The sequence below is a fragment of the Malaya genurostris genome, chromosome 3 (assembly GCF_030247185.1).
Source record: "Malaya genurostris strain Urasoe2022 chromosome 3, Malgen_1.1, whole genome shotgun sequence".
NCBI classification, from domain to species: Eukaryota; Metazoa; Arthropoda; class Insecta; order Diptera; family Culicidae; genus Malaya; species Malaya genurostris.
In genome coordinates, this window is record NC_080572.1 from 163,052,436 (window position 1) to 163,077,344 (window position 24,909).

At 39.0% G+C, this 24,909-nt stretch overlaps 4 protein-coding genes across 19 annotated transcripts in view; all 4 read right to left on the reverse strand.

Moving 5' to 3' along the window:
* Positions 1 to 867: 867 nt before the first annotated feature.
* On the reverse strand, positions 868 to 2,896 carry LOC131434073 (uncharacterized). Its single transcript, XM_058600723.1, has 3 exons — positions 2,534 to 2,896; positions 1,834 to 1,995; positions 868 to 1,737 (listed from the first exon to the last, which is right to left on the reverse strand). Exons 1-3 carry the CDS (start codon positions 2,894 to 2,896, stop codon positions 868 to 870), a joined length of 1,395 nt encoding a protein of 464 aa, XP_058456706.1.
* Positions 2,897 to 2,903: 7 nt separating this feature from the next.
* On the reverse strand, positions 2,904 to 4,070 carry LOC131434076 (uncharacterized protein K02A2.6-like). Its single transcript, XM_058600724.1, has 4 exons — positions 3,926 to 4,070; positions 3,789 to 3,875; positions 3,057 to 3,742; positions 2,904 to 2,945 (listed from the first exon to the last, which is right to left on the reverse strand). Exons 1-4 carry the CDS (start codon positions 4,068 to 4,070, stop codon positions 2,904 to 2,906), a joined length of 960 nt encoding a protein of 319 aa, XP_058456707.1.
* Positions 4,071 to 4,643: 573 nt separating this feature from the next.
* The window catches only part of LOC131437922 (putative uncharacterized protein DDB_G0289263), a 109,030-nt gene continuing 88,764 nt past the window's right edge, over positions 4,644 to 24,909 (reverse strand). For 11 of the 16 annotated variants that reach the window (XM_058607599.1, XM_058607610.1, XM_058607597.1 and 8 more), the window contains 6 exons: positions 17,218 to 17,336; positions 16,950 to 17,075; positions 16,780 to 16,879; positions 16,057 to 16,677; positions 15,154 to 15,317; positions 4,644 to 6,993 (listed from right to left, as the gene is read on the reverse strand). In XM_058607599.1, coding sequence (XP_058463582.1) covers positions 6,886 to 6,993; positions 15,154 to 15,317; positions 16,057 to 16,677; positions 16,780 to 16,879; positions 16,950 to 17,075; positions 17,218 to 17,336 — 1,238 coding nt within the window. In that variant the 3' untranslated portion in view covers positions 4,644 to 6,885. Of the gene's footprint in view, positions 6,994 to 14,845; positions 15,008 to 15,153; positions 15,318 to 16,056; positions 16,678 to 16,779; positions 16,880 to 16,949; positions 17,076 to 17,217; positions 17,337 to 24,909 lie in introns of those variants that run through there. The other 5 variants (XM_058607600.1, XM_058607609.1, XM_058607602.1 and 2 more) reach the window with 5 other exon arrangements.
* LOC131437924 (uncharacterized) lies at positions 21,625 to 23,458 on the reverse strand. The gene is made up of 4 exons (XM_058607615.1): positions 22,953 to 23,458; positions 22,227 to 22,878; positions 21,985 to 22,173; positions 21,625 to 21,921 (listed from the first exon to the last, which is right to left on the reverse strand). The coding sequence occupies exons 1-3, from the start codon at positions 23,034 to 23,036 to the stop codon at positions 22,046 to 22,048; spliced, it is 864 nt and encodes a 287-aa protein (XP_058463598.1). The 5' UTR covers positions 23,037 to 23,458; the 3' UTR covers positions 21,625 to 21,921; positions 21,985 to 22,045.

Genomic DNA, 24,909 nt, shown 5'->3' on the forward strand with positions numbered 1-24,909 from the left:
AATCTGTACCAGAACTGATAGTTTAAAGTTGGATGGGCGTTGTTTTTATGCATGTGCGATGTTTAAAATAGTGATTGATTCGAACGTAAACGGGAATACAAATTTGATATACTTTCGAACGTATCGCATACGGCCGTAAACAAGAATGAGGGTGTATACAATCACTGTGAAAACCGACTTTCGAACCGATACCATTCATATACCATTCGACTCAGCTCGACAAACTGAGCAAATGACTGTGTGTGTATGTATGTGTGACAAATATTGTCATTCACTTTTCTCGGAGATAGCTGAACCGATTTTCACAAACTTAGATCCATCTCAAAGGTCTTGAGATGCCATAAGAATATCCCAATTTTAATTCGAATCAAAATTCTGGTTTCGAAGGTAAGGCATGTATGGAAGGTATGTCAATTTCAAGGATATTTTCATAATCTACCTCTTTATATCGGCTAGTGAATTTCTTTAGTTTGCAGACCATGAGAGTCTGTAACCAAATAAACTATTGATAGTCCTATGAATGATTGATGAATTTTATCCAAGTTCGACTACCAGTACACTTTTTTTTATGCAACAGAAATCTTCAAAACTATTTTCAAACTTTTTTAAATTGTAGTATTTCGGGGATTTTCTTCAGGAATATCGTTACACCACCAGTTAGACCCAGGATGGAACGGGGCCGTTCTGACATGCTCGATACCGTTGAGAGCGCAGAAGTTGGCAAGTTCCACACTCGTAAACTGAATACCGTTATCCGATACTAGCATTACAGGCATACCGAGCCTTGCAAATAGACTTCGAAGAATACTTATGGTTGCTACTGAAGTGATTCATCGGGTTTGCACAATCTACTCACCGTACTCACCGTCAATGGGACCGGCGAAGTCTACGTGAACACGCTGCCAAGGGCCCGATGCCTTCGGTCATGGCACTGGGAGGGCGTGAGGCGGTGACTTGGCAACCGATGCACAGTGCCGACAGGTTTCTACATAACCGGCGATGTCTTCGTCGATTGATGGCCCATAGGCGTAGCTCCTGGCGATGGCCTCCATACTGATGACCATTGTGAAGCTGATCTAAGCAACGCTTGCGATACTGAGCTGGGATGACGACCCATTCAGCGAACAGTATGCATCCGTCAACGGTAGTGAGGGATTCCTGTCTGACTTGGAATCGTTTTAGCTCCGAATCGATTGCTTTCGTTTGAGGCCAACCGTCGGTTATAAAACGGTAGGCCTTCCGGAGGACTGGGTCAGTTTGAGTGCTTCGAGCGACGTTTCTGAAAGTAAGAGGCAACGCATCTACGGTATCACCTGCTACTGACCTAACATCCTGCTCGAGAATGATGCTGGCGATGGCGTAGTCTTCTTCTAATCGCGCGTGTTGGTTTATCAACCGGGACAGCACGTCGGTGTTACCGAACTTATCAGTGGGAACGTACTCGATGGTGAAATCGTACAGCAGTAGAGTAAGGGCAAAGCGCTGTAACTGGTTGGCCGTGTACACCGGTATGCCCTTCTTAGACCCGAAGATTCGGAGCAGAGGAGCGTCAGTCTGCAACAAGAAGCGCCGTCCGAAGATCATTTTGTGAAACTTGGTGAGGGCAGAGATGATAGCTAGACCTTCGCGATCTGGTTGACTGTAGTTCTGCTCTGCCTTCGTAAGTGCTCTGGTGGTGAGAATCTGCTTGAAACGCTCGAATGTCTGCTGGCACTCCGTTGTCCACTGGAACTTCGACTACGATTTCAGCAGATTGTCCAGCGGGAAGCGAAGCATTCGCATGTTCGGGACAAACTTTTCGTAATAATTGATCACCCCGAGGAAGGAACGTACACCGTGAACGTCAGTGGGAGGCGGAAGCTGCACTATTGCCTTGATTTCGGCTGGATCTGAACGCAGACCTCGGTGGTCAACAATGTAGCCCAGATATGGTGTCTGTTTCTTGCCGAAGGTACATTTTTCGGCTCGAATGGTGAACCCGAAATCCTGGATTTTCTGAAGAACTGTGTAACGTTTAGTTTATGAAAACCGAATCATAAACAATCAGTAAATTTAAATATTACGTGCATGTAGGTAGATTTAATTAAGAGTGCAGACAAAACTGTAAATCTAAAAAATTGGGCGCACTGGTTCACTCTGACACGAGGCTAACTTGACAGTCAGAATGGGAGAGTGCTGGTGAGTATTCAGTTTCCGCCAGAACGAGAATAGAGGTAGAGTTTCCTCGAAAGTTGCGGCTGTCGAGCCGCGGGACAACGGTTTTGGAGTCATCGGAGATAAGTGAAAAAAGACCCGTTTACCAGCGAGATCGAGCAGAAGCAATCTCCTCGGTAGGAAAGCCCTGATAGAGTGTCGTGTGAACAGTCCGGATTGGTCGGTGCCGTGTTCTTTGACCACGTGGCGCACCGGAGGATAGCAGCAGACTGGGATCCGAAGTCTCCACTCGCGAGGCAAACGATTCGAGCATAAAGAAAAGGGAAAAAGTCATCGCTGAAGGAGGACACACAAATTAGCGACCGACGGTCCGACTCACGGCATCCAACGCTAGACCGGTGGGAGCACCGGCATCAACGTCATCACCCACGTGGGCGTCAACCGGCCCATCTTCGCACAGTGTATGAAGGGCAGCGGCTAGACAGCTGAGTGCGATTCGACGAGAACGGCACGGCTCCAGGAGGAAGATCATCGTCGAGCTGGTTTGATGATCCAGTGTTTGGGACAGGCAATCGACATCATCGAGCCACTTCACAGTGAGCTGGGATCGCTTTAATCTTATCGATCTGAACCAGTGACGTCGGGAAGGCGAGATCGTGCCAGCTAAGCGTAACGGACGGCGCGCCCCAGGAAAGGAGTCCAGGATCGCCACACGAAGATGACCGAAAGGGTGAGTCTGCATTCTTTATCTATCGCATGCACATCATTTCGCTGGGTACATTCTCGCACATCTAGGGCGAGAAAATGAATTAGTAACAACTGCTTTCAGGTTGCGGTTACGAGCTGCTTCGTCTTCACCGCCAATGATCATGTCATCGAGATAACCGGAAACTTTTCCCAACCCGGCTAGCATGGTGTCGATGAGCTACTGGTGCTGCCTTTACACCAGGTGGAAGACGATTGTAATGGAACAAACCACGGTGCGTGTTGATGGTGAGCAGATGACTGCTCGTCGACCTCAACTTGCAAAAATGCATCCGAAAGATCGACCTGACTGAAAATTTGCAGTTAGCCAGCTTAGCGAAGATGTCTTTCGGAAGAGGGAGCAGATATTGGTGAGGTTGCAGAGCGAAGTTGAGACCTGTAGAGTAATCTCCGCAAACACGAATGCCACCATTTGCTTTGCGCACTACGACGATTGGTGCTGCCCATTCCGAGTAGTCGACCGGTGTAATGATTTTCAGTTGCTGTAACCGGTCCAACTCTTGATCGACTGTGTTGTACATAGAGTATGCAACCGGGCGTTTGGGACAGAAAACGGGCTTGCACTGCTCCTTTACGTCTAACTTCTCCTGTACCTTACTGCAGAGCCCGAGTTTCTCACTGACAACTTCTGGAAATGCAGAACTGAGCGCTGCGCTGGAAGTCGAAGAACTAGATACCTGGCAGCAAAAAGTATCCATTGGCACGGACCATAGGTCAAAGCAATCGACCAAATCAGATCCGAGAAGTTGCAGCTGTTTTTCAGTTACCCGGATAACTTCGCTGTGAGTGTTTCCGGCGATGGTGACGTCACAGCGAAATTCAACTTCAAGAAACAAAATGTTCCCAGATGCTGATCCAAGCACTTGTACCGTTGTTCTGACAGCTTTCCCAGCTCGAACTCGACGCAGAGCTTAACTCTTTCGCCCCGAACAAACTTTTCAATTTTGCGACTGTGTCTGCAGAAGTATGTTCCTTCGGTGTTCTCGGTAGAATAAAAGAGGCGTACCTTTCGTGTTCAGATGTTCCCAGTTTTCTGAGCAGCAATCTGACCTTCGCTTGGTCGTCCAACCGAGCAGCATTCTATTCGAACAGCTCGTCGTACCTCGTGAACCAGGCTGACTGTGCTGCTGTTGCTGGAGAACTTGTGTCATCAGGTGCAGACATTGACGAAGGAGCTCATCTGTAGCCGGAGGAACTAGCTACTGTTGGCCTTGCTGCTGCAGAAATGCATGCAGCTGTCCATTCGGGATACTCATCCTTTTGTCTCTTTGCAAGTGGGTGATGGGAAAGTGAGGTTAGCTTTTATCACTTTTTCACTGAACATCAAATGCAACAATTTTCTGTTTTTAAGAAATATCGCAGATAAATCACACGTTATTACATCGAAACAACGTGTTGAGTAGATAACATCAGCTTGACTGAATGCTTAGGCGATTTTGATAGGAACTTATGCATCTTTTCGTGTTACAACCTTTAGATGCAATATCGATACCAAAAATACCCAATTCTTGAAAGAAAGTATCGATACCTCAAAGTATCGACTCGGTATCGGACATTCCTACTAGCAACCTGCTCTCCTACGAAATTGAAGATCTAACATTCACACCATCTCTGAGAAACGCAGGGTGGCGACTTAGCTCTCAGTGGCAAGCTAGGACCACCCTCCTCTCACACTGTTAATATCACATCTAAGATCTCGGATTCTAGTAAAAAAACAATCATCATTTTGAGTTATGCACTTTTATTTGATATTTTCGTTCTAGAATACAGCAATATATGTTCACGATGTTACCATAGTGTATAATGAATTAAATTGAACAATACAGAATTTCACCGATAGTCGTTACGTTCAGTTTTTACCCGAAAAACACAAGTTTAGCGTTCGTTTGTATAAAAATATATTCACTCTTGCTTCTCGTAATCTGCTAATTTCGTGCTAGTGTTTGTTGGGTTTTTGCGGAGTGTTTCGTAGTTTCGCTCTGGTTCGCCTATCTAGTAATTATTGTTTTTTTTTTGTTGTTGTTCGCAGCATTTAGTATTGTTTTGTTAAGCCTTCGGGACCTAAATACTATCCTTAGGTTATTGTGACGATTTTTTGTTATGGTTTAGTAGCACAAATAAATAAATGTATAAGTTATAACAGAATAGGATCGCTTTAATCATAACGCGTGTTTACAACCATCGTCATGTCTACTGGATACTATAGACAACACCGCGGTTAGACACTTTCATCACGTTGTATGATTACCAAAGAGTATCCATACGAGATTCGATCTGTTCGGCGCGATAAATCGACATAAAATAATAACATCATCCACACACAGGGGCAATAAATATCGGTGTGCAAAATAAATAATCACTGAAAAAATAACATTCTGATGGTAAATAATTTAGCCTCTTTTGATGTATGTACTGGTACCAAGAAGGGAAGAGAATTTTTTCCTTGTTTAATTGGAAAAAGGCGTGGGAAGGCCCGGCTTACAATTTGTCTTTGGTAGAAGACGAATGTTTAGTAGGAAACTAATTCAGATAGGATAATAGTTCCTATACTCATCTCATCGGTAGAGATACCGCAAATTTTTACGGATTCCTTGACGGACAGATTACAATCCACGACTAAGAAACATTTGTATGAGAAACGTGTTCATTGAGAAACGAAAACTTGAGAGGAAATCACCGATTTTAATCCTAGTTTTTGAGCAAACACATTAAACAGAGGAGACAGAGTGAACTTTATTTGATGTTCTTAATCGTGGATCTGAGAAGAATTTGGATACGATTACCCTTGAACTGTTGATACCTATTCCGAAGAAAAAGATTTCACGATGGTATCTCAGGTGTTGCTAGAAATCAGCCTTCATTCGCTCTTTTCGTACAATACTGAAAAACAAAGATTTACATGTGGTTGAGCTTCCGTTATTAATGCGAATGTTTTGTATTCCTACATTTTAATGGACGACATCGAATGTTTTTACTGTTTCCCCTACCTGACTTTGCTGTGTATAACTAGCATTTGATAAATTGTATTTTATTTGTTTACACGTAGAATATACAGTTTGTATATAACTTCAGTACCACGGTTCATAATTGATATATAGTTTTCTTTTGTTGATAGACATTCGAATTACTCCTAAAGGAGTTTCTTGTAGTTCGTTCAGTGCTTTGCGTTACATGGGAGAAAATGATATTCCACGATGCTGTTGTATACATTTTCTAAGCAAGAATCAGTTCTGTTGTTTCAATGTTAAAACTCGAAATGGTTTAAAAGTTTTGAAAGATTAAATGAAAAATTGCTCCTTTGGTATGAATTTCAAGAGTATATAATGTTATATGTATATTATATTGTTATAGTAAAAATGTTCTCATTCACGAACACAATGCTAAAATAAAAGCAGTTCACGCACGTAGTATTCGGAAAGGAAGCTTTTTCGAATCATACTTAAACTATAGAGTAGTTTGCGAAAACCAAATACTTGGAGTGTAGCATCTCTAACTTCACTAAGCTCAACTTGTTCGCTTCAATTTCGCTACGCTATCCAGCATCCTAACTAATACAGCATATTTCATAATGAATAAACTGATTAATTAAATACATGTTAGTAAATAGATAACACTTGAAATATGTATAATTAACTTTCCTTTACTTCGTCGTTTGTCTTCGGGCACTCTCGCTAAACATTTTGAAGATCCAAGGTATATGTTTTTTTTTTTGATTTAGAATTCTTTTTCCTCCATTTTCGACTAGCGAAAGGTGTTCAATCATTCTTGTAGAATTTTGCTTATCCGACTTTCGATTAACGCTGGACGTAATTCAGTTGCTGATATAGCGACGACTGTGTAATTAGTGGCACTCATTCGATGAGTACTTAGGGAACTATTTTTCTCCAACTTACCACTTATGGGCTTAGTATTATTTGGCTTACAGTTTTTTCTGTAAGGGATTATCTCCCTTTTCTACGGAGCTTTCTAATGAATTTTCGGTGCACTTCGATCATTTATCGTACGATTTCGCTTCAGAGTGGCACCACGTTTGATTTGATCCATTAGTGATTCGTGGCATATTCGTGGATCAGGCTGAAAGAAGAAAAATACAGTAAGTGAATAAGCCCAAGCAACTTTAGTATACATATAGTTTTAATCAATCAGGAGTATTAAAAAATTGAAGAAAATATGTAAATATGGATTAACATAGTAAAAATTGCACACTTGTTTACCCTTATGCGAATTACAGGAAGGCAAAACAAACCAAAACGGGTTTTCGACATAGATAACAAGATTATTGCGAGGAAAAAAAATTAGCAGTGTCTTATAAAGTTAGCAATCTCAGACGTTTATACTTCAAAAAACAATCACAAATTTGAATTCCTGTTGTCTAAGGTATTGTAAGATTCGAACAGGGTTAGACATATATTGTATCTATTTTCATGTGGATCGATCTCCGATTCAGGAAACAAATTATGAGTCAAATCAAGATTATTTTATCACACTTTCATAAATCCATTTATCTCGATTCAGTTTTACACCGATTTGTGTTCGCCGCAAAGTACAACAGAAAAAAAAGTATGTTTTCCTGCTTATAAGCGAGTATTTACTTATTCTGAAATATTACCTATAAGTAAATTAGGTTTACCACAGCTATTTTTTTATTATATATTAGTAAAAAAATACATATAGATTCTCATTACCAGTAGATCACAGATTATAACAACTATCAATGATTTCGAACAGTTGAGAATACCGATTCATACGATTTGTTAGTCGTTCAAGCGCTCGAAGGACCGATTCCTCGCAATGACTACTCAGTACTGATCACAGAATTCAACTTGTGATTCAAGTGTGATTAGCCAAGGGAGACCGAGTACTGATCCTCACTATAGGAGTGTTCATTTATAACCCAATATACATGTTGCTCTTGTCCGTGAATTTCTGCTTTTTTTTAAATAGATGGCGTTGCTATTGGTAAAAAACTGTCGTTTCATTTCGTTGTATTGATAGTCGAAACAGTGTTGACGTTTAGAAAAAATTCAATCAGTTTTCATCGCGCGTCAAAAATGTCGGCGTACGAACCATATATAGTTTGAGCATATGGCGCATTTTTTTTCATATTTAATCAAGGAAAAGCTCGTGCGCTTGTAAAAGTTTATGAAAATCGTGCTCCAACGCTTCGAACATGTGAAACCTTTTTTCCGAAAATTGAACGGAGATACAAACCATGGGAAAGATTCAGAAGTGTGGAAAGTGTGTGCCGTACGAACTGACCGAAAAGTAACGTGTGAAATGCTGTTTTGAAGGCAAAATAGTCTTTCCTGCGTTGAATTTTGTTGTGTTTCCGTCAATTAAAACACTACTTTACTAATAACTAATATTTATTATCTCGACTATATCAGTCGTTCGTTAATTTAATTTTATGACTGAGAACAAAAGTAAACGTTTTTCTCTTCCCGCCCAAGCGTACTGACAGCTTGGCCCATTCGTATAACGGTTCAGGGTTGTCGCTATAGGGTGGTAACAAATTTTAATCACTATTCACGAAAATGGATTAACTTATTGATCATAAACGCAAGAAATCGTGGATGAGGCACCGAAACCGAAACGCGCAGATCGATACGGTCGGAAGATCCTGTCGGTGTGAACTACTTTGAGCTTCCTAAACTTGGGGAAACTGTCAACAACATTCGCTACCAATAACACATGAATGATATGTGCCGGACAATTGTGAAAAATCGATCAGAATATAGAGAAAAACAGACAAAGGTGATTTCGCTCCACGATTTTGGCAGTTTTGGTTGAACCCAAAGAGTTTGGAAATATAACAAACACAGCGAGAACCAATATTGAAATTTTATAGTGCAAATAAAATTGCACTTTGAGAGTGACCTAATAAAATATAAATTATAAATTCAGTTACATATCATTGAAAATTCATGCAATTCATGCTGGAAGCCAGAAAGCAAGATGGTTTGAACACAATTTTTTTGGGGACAGTTCGAGCGTGAAAAACAACGAAAAAGGTCTTTAACGATTAGGAAACATATTTATTTGTGGTATCGTTACAAGAATATTTCAAAGAAGAAAGAAAAAGGAAGGAAATAAAAAAAAGGGGAATATTGTCAGTTGTAGAGCAAGTGTTGCCAGCTTTATCACTCCTCCTCAACAGTTGCCTTCTCTACAATTGATATTTATGGTAGCAACCCTATCTTTTTCGAAAGATGTTGAGTTTTAAGCGTTCCCAGCGGCTTTGTAATTATGTCAGCGGCCATATCTTTTGTTGGACAATACGAAAGTTGTAGCTTCCCTTGTTCGTACAGTTCTTTCACGTAGCTCACTTTTGTATCGATATGCTTGGACCGTCGAGTTGTACGTTCAGATGCAACAAATTGTATGCAACTTTGATTATCTTCCCAAACGCATGTTGCACAGTTCTGTTTCTCACCCAAGTCTTCCAAAACTCTGCGAAGCCACACCAGTTCTTGGCTAGCCTCACAGAGAGCCACGTATTCTGATTCCATGGACGACAAAGTCACACAACGTTGCAAGTGACTTCCCCATGCAACTGCACCGCCGGCATAGAGGAATACGTAACCCGTGGTAGAGCGACGAGTATTCAAGTCTCCTGCCCAGTCAGCATCGCAGTAGCCGATAAGATCACTGGCGTTGTTACCGTATTCCAGACGAACACTTTTGGTATGCTTCAAATACCTCAGTACCCTTTTTGCAGCTGTCCAATTAGCTTCAGTAGGCGAGCATACTTTTCGCCCTAATATTGAAGCGCTCACCGAAACGTCTGGCCGAGCGCAAACTGCCACGTATAATAACCCCCCCACCAGACTTCGATAAGCCGTGTCGTTCTCGAATGGAGCACTAGAAACTTCCGTCGATACAAAACCGGTATCCATGGGACTTTTCGCAGATTTGGCATCCTGCAGTCCAAATCGTGTTACCATTTTGTCAATGTAATTTTCAAGTGTGATACTGTATACTCCATCCCGTTGTATGATTTTCATGCCCAAGAAGCAACCAGGCTCTCCGAAATCAGTGATGTCGAATTTCTGCTTCAAACCACTACTCACTTGCTCCAGCAATAAACGATCTTCTGATCCAACGAGAATATCGTCTACATACACAAGTAAACATACTCGAACACCATTCACTATTTTCGTATACAGACACTGATCCGTCTTGCTCTGTGTAAAACCCAGTCCAACGAAAACATCTTGCAGGTGTTGGTTCCAGCACCTCGCCGACTGCTTCAAACCGTAAATGCTTGGACGTAATCTACATACCAGCTTCTCCTTTCCTTTCTCAGCAAATCCTGGTGGTTGTTTCATATATATTTCCTCCGAGAGGTGACCGTACAGGTAAGCGGTCTTCACATCGAGATGCCGAAGAAACATATTTCTCCTCGACGCCACAGCTAAGAAGGTTCGCAGTGTTGCTTGCTTAGTAACAGGAGCAAAAACTTCGTCATAATCTTGGCCGTACTGTTGCGAGTAGCCCTGTGCAACAAGACGAGATTTGTACTTCACTATCTGACCAGATGCGCTTCTTTTGATTTTGTAGATCCATTTTGAGCCAACTGCCTTCCGCCCGGTAGGCAGATCTGTTAGTTCCCACGTTCCATTTACCGAGTGTGACATCAGTTCATCCTTCATGGCTTCAAGCCAGTGGTTTCTATCCGAGCTAGACAAAGCCTCCTCTAGGTTTCTCGGTTCCTCATCTGAATACTGCGTAATGAGAACTTCTTCCAACAACCTACGAGGTGGCCTTCCTTTCGTCGTTCGCTTAGAACGGCGAAATAATTCATCTTCAGAGTAGCCTACAAAATCTGGTTCTTCAATGCTGTCTGCATCAGTTGTCCTGTGCTCGCAAGCACTATCATATGGCAAGCAATCGTCAGAATCCGAATTCACCGAATCATCACATCGGTTTTTGGCTGTTGCTTCACTTGCTGGCAGAGCTGGTACTAATAATTGAACATCGGTGGACTTATGAGGTGCGCTGTTAACTGTCGGTTCTTCCTCTTCATCGAACTCCAAAAATTTAGCATCTCTGCTAATAGTGATACGATTAGTTGCAGTATCCAAGAAACGCCACGCCTTTCTACCCTCAGCATAACCGACGAAAACAAGCATCCTGGCTTTGGCATCCAGTTTCCTTCGCCTTTCATCAGGAATATGCACATAGGCTTTACTTCCGAATACGCGAATCATCGAATAATCTGGTTGTTTATTCCACCATCTCTCAAAAGGTGTTCCTTCTACAATAGAAGAAGGGGTTATATTCAATAAGTAGTTTGGGGTTGAAACAGCCTCACCCCAGAACCGTTTATTCAAACTAGATTCCACCAGCAAACAACGCAACATTTCTCCAAGAGAACGATTCATCCTTTCAGCCCTCCCATTTTGCTGAGGACTGTAAGGGGCGGTTTTCTGTAATAAAATTCCATTGTCGATCAAGAACTTCTGTAGACGTTTTCCAGAATATTCTCCTCCTCCATCGCAACGTAAAATTTTTGGCGCATGACCGAATTGATTTTTCATCATCGCCGTGTATTCGATAATTTTCTCATGGCATTCCGATTTTTCCCGCAAAAGATACACAACACAGTACCGACTGTAATCATCCAGCATGGTCATGAAGTATCTAGACCCGCGCGGTGTTGATACCTCCATCGGTCCGCACAGATCGGTATGAATGAGATCTCCCACAGTATTCGACTTGTATTCAGATTTAGCGAAAGGTGTACGCGCCATTTTACCCTCACAGCATACTCCGCAGACAGATTTGATGCCACACTCTTGAAGTCGTATCCCACTGCCGAGTTTATCTCTTACTATCTCCTTCACTGCTTGCTCGTTACGGTGGCCTAGCCGTCGGTGCCAAGTATGGATGCAATTTTGGTTGTGACCCTTCACGGTTAAGAGAGCCTCGTGAGTAAACGGTTTCAGGCGATATAAATTCCCCACCCGCTCTCCAGCCAACACCCTTTCGCCATTCTTGCTGATGGTGCAGCCAAACTTGTCGAAGCAGACAGTGCATCCTTCGTCCGTGATCTTACTCACCGATAACAAATTGCTAGTCAACGACGGGACGTGGAATATTTGTTTCATGCTGACAGTCACAGCTCTCCCATCCTCGTTCATCACTCGAAACCGACCTGATCCAACTCCTGCTGACACAATTTTGCTTCCATCTGCTAATCCGATGCTCATCGACGTTGGACTGATATGTTCCAGAAGCGAAACGTCACTGGTCATATGCGACGTGGCACCCGAGTCGAGGAACCACACCACATCTCTCGAATCACCTCCCGCAGGTCCAGCGGCAAGACAAATTTCACTTCCACTGCCGTTCCCGTGCACCATATTTACCGTTTGATAAGTGTTCACTTTGTTTTCATAACTGTCCGTTTTATTGCCTCTTGCTTTCCGGTCTTCTTCAAGCTTCCGGCAATCTCTTCGGAAATGTCCTTCTTTTCCACAGTAGTGACACACTTTCACTGTAGTTTTCTTTTCTGGATTTCGCTTATCTGAAATTTTTAATGCCTTTTCGGCACCAGCACTGTCACTATTTTTCTCTACGCGTTTTCGCCACTCATCCATGAGTTTTCCTTTAACATAATCCAATGTAAGGTCAGCTTCCGGACGGCTTTCCAAAGCCGTGATTAATCCGTCATACGAGTCGTTCAAACTAGACAAAATGATCGCCACTAACCAATACTCCTTCAGTGGGTCACCCATACTGGTTAGCCGATTGTGCAGCTGCGTAATTTCTGCTAGGTGCTCAGCCATATTCCCATCCTCAGGAAGTTGCTTCCGGATGAGCCTTTTCAGAACGTGAATTTTTGATGACAACGTTGATCGAGTGTGGTGTCTTTTTAATGCAACCCACATTTCGCAGGCTGACGTTGCTTTTATCACATGACAAGTCTGACTGTCTTCGATGGACAAACCGATTAAAGCTCGAGCCTTACCGTCCTGAGCGATCCAGGTGGCATCAGGCTCCTCAGGCTTAGGTTCATCGACCACTTTCTTCAGTCCATCACGAATCAGCAATAACTCGATACGAAACTTCCACACTTCGTAATTGAAATCGTTCAATTTTTCCACAGCAAGATTCATGTCGGCAGCCATTGTCTTTCTCTTTATGTAGAGAATTGCAAAACACGTGGTTCCGAACAGTTCACTGTTCTTCAGGAAAGTCTTGCCAATAAAGAAAAAAAAACTAGTAGCACTACAATTTTACTATTACGTAATTCCGCGCAATCGCGAGACTGGGCCCATAACCTTTTGGGGACAGTTCGAGCGTGAAAAACAACGAAAAAGGTCTTTAACGATTAGGAAACATATTTATTTGTGGTATCGTTACAAGAATATTTCAAAGAAGAAAGAAAAAGGAAGGAAATAAAAAAAGGGGAATATTGTCAGTTGTAGAGCAAGTGTTGCCAGCTTTATCAAATTTAATTTTGATGAGCTTCCGTTTCCATGGAAAATTAGATCTGACCATTCAAGAGCCGTAAGTCCACTAATAAGCACTCATTGTCTGAAACATTGTTGTTAACCAAAGAACCAGATCACTTAGACAAAGCAAGATATACACATCAAATAATGTAAGAAAAATAAGGTAAAACTAGTACTTAGATACGTCTCTGGCATCAGGTATCACAGCACAATTTATGTATGATTTGGAATATCGGAAAGCTAGGCGAGGGATGCATCCGAGGTGGTAAAAAGCAATGTTTTCGGATTTTGCTCTCTGTGGGATTTTCTCTCCGTAACTTAATGTCAAAGGACCGATACCAAGGGCGAGTCTAAATCAAACAGCTTTGTGCTGGCCAAATGCAGATGTGAAAATGATTTTTTAAATCAATTTAAAAGCTTAGAATAGTCCATGTGAGTAAAAAGAAGAGATAGCAGAGACATATATTTTTAACTAATCGTGCATACTTTGAACTCAGAAAAGTCACTTATGTACACAGTAAAACTGGATGAATTGGGCACGTCATTATGATACAATACAAGAATTTAGTGAAAATAATTCTTAAAGGTAATTCGATAGACGCAGGGTTTGGAATATTCATTCACCGGTGAATGAACATATAGTTTCCATTGCGAACATTTCCACCGCTCACAAAGAGGATTCCTTGCCAGCCAAAAAAAAGGTGATACAGTAGTGCAGTGTGCTGGCATTAGAGTCTTCATGAAAGACAGAATTTTCTCTCTTGTGGCCTAAACGTCGTTCCTCTAACAAAATAATTCATAGCAAGTATGCTGGATAGTGCTGAAGATTATATATTCAGTATCGCCAACAGACTGATGACTGGCTCTTAAATGTCGAATGTTTCTGCGAGCTCCGAACACGAACTGTTGTTGATGATGACTTTATGTCACGAAAACTGTTGCATAATAAAGTTAATAGAGGGATAAGAATTCTCAGTATTACTTGAATATTATAAACAGAAGTCACAGGTGCGCAGGATTAGCGATGGCGATCTGACGATCTTAGCAAATACTGCGAACAAACAAGCGCTTCGTTTGCTGGCTGCTCGAGAGAAACTATTTCCAGCACTCTTGTTTTTTTTTATCCCTTTATGAGCTTTGACCGAGGGTGGGAATTACTAGTCTACCAACTCCTACCAACTGCTTCTGTGTTTTCAATGTCTTCATTAATGATACTTCGGAGAATTTCGTATTGTATGCGGACGCTAATGACTTTTATTCAAATGAACGCGCTAGCGGTAACACTGCACACAAAACGAAACAGAAAATGTGAATTTGACTCAGAAAATTGAATCATAAATTTGTACACGTTAAGGCTCGCTTCTCAGACTTAAAAATATTTAACAGTTATAACTTTAGTAATTAAGTTGAAAAAAAAACGTTCAACTCACAATTCGGAGGCATTAGAAACAGCATATGATGTTATGTTGTTATTTGGTGTTGTTATTAAATATACAAAACGGAAATTCACATGTCTCACCTTAGAAATTTTAATCAACATAAAAGTTTTATGCTAAACAATGTACACCTGACGAGAGATTTTTGGTGTATTAAACATTTTGGTAGTACTTTTGGTAATGGTCATCATCCTTAATCAACAAAAATTTGATCAAATGTGTATGAAAGTTCAAAAATAAAGAATTGATATTTCGATATTCAGACAACCTACTTAAATGCGCAATCTAAGTATATGAATGCAAAGATAATTAATCGATGGTAAGAATTTTGTACCTACCAGTGCTTTGCTGTTGATCAAATTCCGTACAGCAAACGCTTTTCCTGACAGTCTTTGTTCGGCAAGTCTTGCGTTTAGATTTTCTAGAAATCCAGCACTGGTTTTGGCGAGCACGTTGTTAGTATTGTTAGCATTGCCAACAATGTTACCGCGAAGTTGTTGATCTATACGGAGAAAAGAAAACATTTCATTATCATCACTAAGTAATTCAATAATAATACTTCAATTCTATTGGCATTCTGGAGCACACTGAATTTATTTCGAAACATAAATGCCCAATTCATGAATAATAAACTATAATTAAAAAGCTCTTTGCACAACGTGCGCTTGATTTCAATGTTTCTACAAAGTCCACAATAGGTTGCATTTTCATACGCTATTATTTTACATGTATGCCCTCGGAGAAGCTGATCTCAAACGCATTTCGATATGATTTTCTGAATTAGGTAATGTTAAATATTCACTATTTTTTCTTTTCTCATTTTCCGCATCGATCTTTCCATTAGTTCCTTTTTTAAATAGGATTTAATTTAATTGTTTTGAACTTCCAAGACTATCATGACAAGTTTGCTGAAACATCTACTTTTTTGTTCCAACTGGCATTTTCATTCTATGCAATGGAATAAGTTCTTCGAAGTCATAAGAAGGTAAACATGGATTGAAAGAAAAAGATGCCTTGATAACACCCTAATTCAAGTGAGTGTTGTAGGTGCTACATTGATGTAGTGCAGCGCTAAAAACCAAATGCCTTCCGGCTATATTACTTCAACAATACAACACACTGAAAATACAACTGTCAAACAAATTACTCGCACGCAAATATTAAAGAAAACGATAAAACGGAAACAAAATTAGCAATTCACAAAATTAAGCAGCACATTTTTGAAATGAAAGAAAAATTACTTGATCGGCTGTGGGTACCGCCCCCATGACCAGAATCATGGCCATCGCGTGGAGATTTACCGAAAGACGAAGGTGAGTAGCTAGAGTGAACCGGACTGGCTGTTGCGAATGGATTGGTAGACACGTAAATATTCTGAGTAGCAAAAGTTTGCTGCGGTTGTGTTTGCTGGTAATAGAACTGCGTCTTTGTTTGCGGCTGTTGGAGGGTCTGTTGCTGCTTACTATGATGGTGATGTGGTTGCTGGTTTTGGGAAGGGGCGGATGAATAAATTTGGGCTTTACCGTCTCTTTGACTGTTCGACGTTGAATGTTGTTGATGTGACTGCACTTGTTGATGGTAGTAGTACTGTGATTGTTGCTGGTGCGCTGACGTTTGCTGCGGAGATGTTGAGTAGATTCCCTGCGAAGTTTGCTGTTGCTGATTACTGATGTTGTAGGAAGAACGTTGATCTGCAGGACTACTTCTATGATATACTGGTTCATTCGACGGAGCAGTCGTATAAGTGTAAGATTGCTGCTGCGATTGATAGTGCTGGGGCGACGACTGTTGCTGTTGAGTCTTACTGGGAGTGATTCTAGCATTGAGCTGAGCCAAAAATCCACTATTTTGTTTTTGCGGACCTAGTAAGTATACCGAACCAAGAAAATGTCAACCAAATATACAGAAATAGCTACAATCGTCTCGTCGTAGGAACAAAATTGGTTATAGAAAATAAAACATACCTGGACTAGTTGTTCGGAAACTGGACATTGTCGTTATCTGCTTCGGTTGTGCATAAATGCCTTGTTGGTGATGGCTCGATTTCGAAGCGCGATTTGCAGACTATATAAAGCAAAGAAAAAAAATGAGAATAGTTAAATGGTGCAATGTGCTATTTTTTACACAAGCATACCAAGTTAGGGCTATCACCAACAGAATTAGCAGTGTTTAGCGGAAGGTGCTGCGTATTAGACGGCGAAGCATATCTACAGGGTTCATTTTTGGGCGGGCTAGTATTGTATACGTTGGTGGAATATTGCTGTGTGTTTTAAGGGTCACATTCGCAACAAGCCAATTTCAAACAAGGTGTTAAATAATGCAGGTTAGGAATTGAAAATAATCACAATTAATTTTGTATAATGGATACAAAGTAAGGTAATATAACTGATTGCTTAACTTACGGATAATGGTTGTTGTTGATTTGATAGGTTTTGGTGAGCGCGTCGAAGGACACTAGGACTTGCTGGCTTGTGTCGGATTTCATTTAAAGCTTTCACTGTTCCTGCTACGTTTCCTGGAACTACAAGTTATAGTTACAACGATTGTAACAAAAAATGATACATCAGCGATTCTCAACTTTTTCAGAACAGCATATTCTTTTAAAATATTTTTGGATTGTTTAGCTTTACTTTTGAATAGTCTCGGATGTTCCGAAAACATTTCAATGCTTCTACATTATCTTTCCTTATTAGAATAACATTAGCATTTCCTTATTACTATTAATTTGCTCGATTTAATTAATTTTCATGAAGTATCACATATAACAAATTGCATCTAGTTTCATAACTATCAATTACTTTTATGATAATCTCAACGATTAACGAAATCATCAGAATCAGCGGATTTAAGTTATAACTAAGTTCTTAACAAAACTATAACAGGATAAACCACCGAGCGTGTGGAGACAAAAGATTTTTTACCTAACTTTCGAACCTATTCAGCGTGATTCCTATTGTTTTTTTTCGATTTTGAGTCAATCGCGAACTTACTTCATCATTGAGTATATTAATTTATCCGGATCACCCAGTTTGGCATGATACCGTTTGGCATAATGTTTGTTCGGTATAAAATTTGATGGACGTTGTGAGTTCCAAATGGATTCTTAATTAAATGCATTTGCCTGGAATCGATTATTTCATCTGATTTGGAAATCACAATGAATTTCGAATCAAATTTCGGACCATTTTACCATAGGTCATTGCAATCCAGGGACACATCATCATAAAGAATTATTCGAATTTTCTTCATTTTCCGCCAAAAGTATCGGATTCTTCAAAATGCAAGTTTAAAAAAGTCACTAACACGACGTGTAATGCTCACACGTAATGTAAAAATAAAAGTATTGATGGACAATACAAGTAGGTTTAGAATTTTCCCTACACAAAAATCTCAGAATTGCGGAAGCAAATGATGTCCTCATGGTAACAACCAAATCATATATATAATAGGGCTGAAAAGTCACCACTTGTGGCTGAACACCCTATTTAAATCTTAATAATTTAATTTTAACTCATATTCCAATAAATAGTTATTAAAAAAAAGTATTGATGGATTCTATAACATTACCCCGAAAACCATTTCGTTGGAAATTATTTTGCAGAATAAACCATTTCCCAGAATGAACTATATTCCAGAAAAATAAACCCACTTACATACTGGCTCCCAGAGAAGCATTCTTCAGAATATAAATAGCCGAAGCTTATTTTCCATAAAGTACTAATACACAGAAAAAAAACAGGAATGTAAGAATGTACCGCAACCCAGACTCGAAGAATACATCCCGTTTCGTTGACGGTCATTAGGTATTGCATACGATCATTTAGCATAAAGGTTGCTTTCGATAAGTCATTGAAGACTTAGACTACGTCCCTTTGGGAGGTTGCCCAGTCCTCGCAATGAAATCAAATTTTTGTTGACAAAGTATTGCGGTTTCGTAAATGGGATTCCGATTCAACTAAGGCATAACAACTAGCTTTGAGTAGACCGGGCAAACGAGTGGATTACAGGTTTGCTTGCGAGAGGCCGCCGCTTCCGATTTTTTTTTCGCACGAATGTGTTGAATTTTTTTTTTCACCTGGTTATGCTTATGGCATGTATATATTGATTACACAATGATTTAAAACCACGATCATTTTCAATGACCTGAAACGAATTATCGTCAAAAGATTCTGTTAGATTATTTTCATCAAGTCAACTTTGTCAGATCGACGGAACTTGAAATTTGCTGTATTACCTCGAGAATTACAAATAATTGGTGGTGCGTGAATTACAATGTAACTGCAACACGTATTCGCAGAATGACAACCACACAGTATGGTAATATTTAATAGTAAAACTAGCTTGTACTTCCTCTAAAATAATATACACAAACACACATGCATAACCTTTGATGCAATAAACTTCATTACTCTTTATACTATTAACCTGAAAACACGTTTCCATTTATTTAACTCCGTCAGGTTTTGGGCCCAGAAAATGGGTACAGTTTATCAAGGAGCAAAACTCTTTGCAAGCGTATGAATAATGTCAACAATGTGTGCGTAAAAACAAATTTCGGCGTTTGTTTTCTGATTTTAATCAATAAATCTTCCATATGGTAGAAAAATAAACAAATCAATTCATTCTGCTTAGAGTTGCAATTCAAGAAAAGCGAAAATTTTAGTCTAAAACCCTTCCGTTTTTCTGAAAACTGCGCGAGAAAAATTATTTAAATTTCAGGTTACTTCCACTAACACTTTTTATTAGCAACGAACACATTTATATATGGATTTACTCTTGCAGAAGTTATCGCGAAATAAAGATTCACGTAGCTTCTATTAGTAATCCCACAAAATAGGAACCTATAATTTAACACGCGATGGATATGGAAGGTTGTCGTATAACTATTTATTTTTCTGGACAACTACTTTTTAAGCAGAAAAGATTTAGTTTTGTTTAATTTTGTGTAGCGCGATCTAATACAGATGTATTGAAACAATGTAGCCAACTTTTTTTAGGGAATTAAAACCTACATTCATAAAATATAAGCAATTCCATCAAACGTTGGTGAAAAATTGATCAAAACTGATATTTCATCCAAAAAGTCAGGCTTACCTGCATATATGAATACATAGATCTATGACATACGTACCAAATAAAATGTACGTAATACACAAATTATCAACACAAGTTAACTTGGTTTACTCTTGATCCTTGGAAAGTTTTATTTTTTGCTGCTGCTTGTCGAAATGAACCGCCTTGGAATTGTGAAGCTGAATAATCAAAACTATGACAGCTGGAAATTCACCGTCGAGTTGCTGCTGGTGAGGGAGGACCTGTGGAAATATGTAAACCCAGGAGTTGCGTCAGTAGAGAGAGCTGTGTCGGGTGATGTTCCTGAAAATGCTGCGGAAGTTTCTGCAAGCTGGCGATCAAAAGGCAAGAGCGACGATCGGTTAGTTGCTGGAGGAGACCCAGTATGAACTCATTCGGAACACCGCATCGGCGAAAGAAGCATGGGAAAATTTACAACGTCATCATGAGAAAGTGACACTCTCAGCAAAAGTGGGCATTTTTCTATTGGCTTTGTTACATGCGTTACAGCGATGGAGAAAAAATCGAACGGCATATGAAATGGAACAGTTGTTTGAAAAGTTCAAAAGCTGGAACAAATCTTGGCAGAGAGCTGGAAGTGATGATGGTCCTACGCAGTTTTCCGATGTCCTTCAGTACTTTGACAACTGCTTTGGATTGTCGGAATGAAAATGAAATTACACTGGAGCTAGTGAAGCAAAAGGTAATGGACGAAGTGTTAAAGCGAAAAAGGGATAAAAAACCGAGAAAGCGTTGAAAGAGTACGATAAAACCTCTAAGAAAAAGGTCACAGTTTGTCACAATTGCCAAAGACCGGACAAAAAAAAAGCATTGCAGAATAATGACGAATCTAAACGAAAAAAATCGTGATTATCTGAACCATTCTAAAAGTGCTCTGGCAAAAGTGGCAACATCAGCAATAGAAGCGGAAGCTTTTGCGTTTGCTACTAATGATCCGCTCAATGATTGGACGATTGATTCCGGGTCATCATGGCATATTTGTGCAAATGGTGACTATTTCGAAAGCGTAAATAAAAGAAGTTTGGATACACCCAGTGTTGTTGTTGTAGCTGATGGTCGAAAGTGTTCGGTTGTGGGTGAAGGAACCTGCCAGATCTCTTGTGTAGTAAAAGGACAAGGTCTGAAACAAGTGTCGCTGACACAAGTCCTTTACGTACCGGACTTGAAGGCCAATTTGATATCCGGCCTGATAAAGAAAGGAGCTGAAGTGAATTTTACTGCATCTGGATGTAAAATTGGATGTCGTTGAGACCGCGTACTTAAACAGCGAGCTGAACGAACAGATTTTCATGAAAGTTTCACCGGGTGTAACAACTTCAAAGGGCAACACAGTTTGCTTATTGAAGAAAAGGATTTATGGCCCTTGACAATCAGCGAGAATGTGGCACTGAATGATTGATTGATTGCCGTCTGATGCTGAACCGAGTTTGTAAGTGCATCATCCTGGTGATAAATCGTCATTTATTTTGTTGTATGTCGACGATAAGCTAGTCGCCAGTAAGAGCCAACCCGATCACAAGAGAAGAGTTAATGAATACCAATTTCGGCTATTCTTTTTTGGAATACCAGAATAGCTGTATTTGATATTCGTTAGGTTGAATTAGGAGCTAAAATAGCAAAACAAAATACCAAAAATAAAGCCGCCCAAGAGTAAAACAATATCTAATTCAGTTATTTAAAATAGCAAAGTAACACCAAATGAAATTTTGCGGTGGAATAGCAAAATAAGCATTTAATTTGCTTTTGGATTAAATAGCCGAATTAGGTATTCTATAGCTGAATAGCAAATTTGGATATTCTCTTTCATTTCTTCCAAATTTATAGTCAAATTGCATGGTTTTTAAAAAAGCTTTAAATTTATTTATCTTTGTTTAACTTTTAACAAGAATGCAGTCATTATTCTTCAAAATTTCTTTACACTCGAAACAACCATTAGGACATACTGAGTCTGTTGATTTTTAATAATAAATGATCAAATAAATAAATCCAGAAACCCAATTGAAAGAGCATACCTGAAAAAACAAACATGAAATTTTATACAAAGAGAAAAGGATTATTAAAAAATATATACCCACCATTTTAATTTTCACCATCTAGGCGAAATACCTCAAGGTTAAGAAAACAACAGATCAATAATCAAGTAGCCCGCCGAAGATTTGGATTGTTGGCCACCACAATCGCTATGAACTTTGCCACTTTTCTTGCAACTTTGATAGCTGTTCCTGGAGAATCTTTTAAAAAAGTTCTGCGTTCGAAAAGTCGATCTGCAAATACAATTTATATGAAAAAAAAAATCAAAATATAAATAATTATTTACCTTTTATGTACTCAACCTTTTCTGGATCCAGTTTCTCCGGATTACACGCTTCATTGACTTGAGAAGCTTCATTCAAACTCGGTTTACGCTTTCCGCTTGGATTATTCGATTTCTTTCCGGAAACGGTGGTATTGCTCATACCATTCGGCCACAAATAGAACACCAGCTCTTTTACGAATAAATAATCAGAATCCTCCGCAGCTTGCGACACTTTTAGAAGCCACGTTCTATCGGGGTACCCAGGAATCTCTTTAAAAGAAACTTCTCCGGGTTTGTCAATTAATGCTGTTTGCAGCTTCATGTTTAGATTCCGCAACTTCAGGTTATCGTCCTCAAGGTTCGTGATTTTGTCCAATAATTTTGCGATGATTGCTGCGGTAGGATTTACATCGGACACTGCACTCGATTGACCTTTTTCAGCTTCACTGGAGTCCGCTAATTGAATTAGCTCATCTTGTTTCTCCAAATCCTGTCTAGTGTTGTCCACAGCGATCTCCTGGACGCATTCTTCTTCCGAATCAGAACCAATGTTTTTAATTTCTTCATGCATGGTCGTCTTTAATATTTTTGTATTTCGTGTTACCTTTCGCAGTTGATGTCTCGTACGCTTCATACCCAATGTTTTATTTTCTTCTGGCTTGTTCACCGTAACCTAGAAGAAAACTTTTGTTAGGTTATGTTGCATGATATGTGAATATAATCCATCAAATTTCATTAAATACTTACATTTTCTTTCACAAATCCCATATTCACAGTGTTGGCCATTCTCAACATCAACTTTTGGGAATTGGTTTTCCGTGTTTTCCCCATTTTCACCACAAATTGAGTCACAAAAGAAAAACGCGCACGCCATAAGGCTGGAACAACAGTTTTTATGAAATCAGGAATGCCAGTTCTTTTTTTACATCTGAGTGATACTGATTTGGACTTGCTAGCTCAAGATATTTAGTAGAGGTGGACACATTTGTCATTTGTAAAGCTATAAACAATCTCGCGAATTATTTAAATATCTGTATAAAATGTTCAAAACGACGTATGTAACAATGAGAGATTCTCTTTGTTTACTTTCTCTTTTGATTATTACGGCACTCTTAGCAATCCTTCTCTCCAATTATTTACCGATAATATTTACTAAAGCTATCATCTTTTAATCTGCTCTGGAGAAATTACCGAAAAAAGCAGGAATCATTTGCAATAATCGAAAGAGAAAGTGAACAAAGAGAATCTCTCAATGTTACATACGTCGTTTCGAACATTTTATACAGATATGTGTACAGTTACAATTTCTATTACGTTTGACAGTATACTCCTTTTCTCTTTTCGTGGTATTTTTAAGACAAGGGAATTCAAAAAATAATAACAATGGAAATAGTAATAATACTGATAATGATAATGACAATGATAGTAATAGCAATAATGATAATATTGATTATAGAAAAGAATACGAAATAAACAAACAAATATTTTTTTATACTTTTCACCTATGTACACCTCTACATTTGTTGTCTTGATTATTTAGAAAAAGGGTTTCCACCCGCAAGCAGAGATGCCATTTATACAGATTTATCTGTATTATACAAATTTTTACATGCACATACAGATTTCATACAGAATACAGATTTTGTACAGGTTTTTTAAACTTAATACAGATTCATAAAGATTTTTCAACAAAAAAAAGGAAAGAATAAAATAATTTCGTTCGTCTGACCTCTCTTTGGTAGTAGTGACGAGATGAGAGTTTTGTAATCAATCGACGAATCACAAATTGATCTAAAAATCTTTAAATGGTGTTGATAGTTTAAGTTGAGCGCTGAGATCCTACATCAACTCATCAAGCCAATATTTTGAAAGTATACGAAATTGAAATTATGTTTTGTTGATTCCGATTGGTGATGAAAATTTGAAAGCATTTAATGTCGTCGTTGTAGAATGATATGAATATTGAGCACTCATTCATTTTCTCATTATAAAACCATAAATTTTAGGAATAACATTACCTCAACAAATTTTTATTAAAAATATTTCGATTCTATAGTGGATACAGATAAATACATATTTTTCATTTTGGGTAATACAGATTTTCTATGAAAATATCTGGCATCTCTGGTGTAATTGAAAAAGGGTTGCTATAAGAACTTGAAGACCGCTTTTGGCTCCAGGAAATTCGAAAAATTTTCAAAATTTAATTATAAATTTTGCGAGGCATACATTGAGTATTACTCATTTGTTGACAACATTCTAAAGATAGAGCATTTGTGATTTTTTAAATATTGTAGTACGTTCTTACAAATAATACATATGAAAATCTCTAATAAATGTGAATTTTGACAACCAGCTCATTATGTCATCTGCCATGTCACAGTAAAGGACCTAGAAAACTTTTCCCTACAGTGAACGACTGTAATAGTTAAAACTGGGCTTAAAGACAGGAAATATTCAATCCATCATCAACCTAGTTAGGTTCTATAGGTTGATATCGCTATTAAAAATTTTCAAAACTTGGTAGTTTTTCACATTAATGTTTTCAAATAAGAATGAGCATGCCAGTAAATTAGTGATGGCTGTCAAAGGATGACTATCCAACTCATTTTATGAGATTATTTCAAGCTGATATGAAATAAAATTAAATATATTTGTACTACCCCTTCATGGTATACATAGCTTAAAATAACTTGTTTCATAG

Coding starts and splice junctions, on each gene's coding strand:
- LOC131434073 (XM_058600723.1), bottom strand. CDS start 2,896: ATGCAGACTCACCCTTTCGGTCATCTTCGTGTGGCGATCCTGGACTCC. Junction 1,996..2,533: donor CCGGTCTAGCGTTGGATGCC/GTGAGTCGGACC, acceptor ACAGTTCTTCAG/AAAATCCAGGATTTCGGGTT. Junction 1,738..1,833: donor CTCCCACTGACGTTCACGGT/GTACGTTCCTTC, acceptor CTGAAATCGTAG/TCGAAGTTCCAGTGGACAAC.
- LOC131434076 (XM_058600724.1), bottom strand. CDS start 4,070: ATGACACAAGTTCTCCAGCAACAGCAGCACAGTCAGCCTGGTTCACGA. Junction 3,743..3,788: donor GGAAAGCTGTCAGAACAACG/GTACAAGTGCTT, acceptor TGTTTCTTGAAG/TTGAATTTCGCTGTGACGTC. Junction 2,946..3,056: donor ATCGACACCATGCTAGCCGG/GTTGGGAAAAGT, acceptor TTCTCGCCCTAG/ATGTGCGAGAATGTACCCAG.
- LOC131437924 (XM_058607615.1), bottom strand. CDS start 23,036: ATGGGGAAAACACGGAAAACCAATTCCCAAAAGTTGATGTTGAGAATG. Junction 22,879..22,952: donor TGGGATTTGTGAAAGAAAAT/GTAAGTATTTAA, acceptor GTTTTCTTCTAG/GTTACGGTGAACAAGCCAGA. Junction 22,174..22,226: donor AAAGGTTGAGTACATAAAAG/GTAAATAATTAT, acceptor TTGTATTTGCAG/ATCGACTTTTCGAACGCAGA.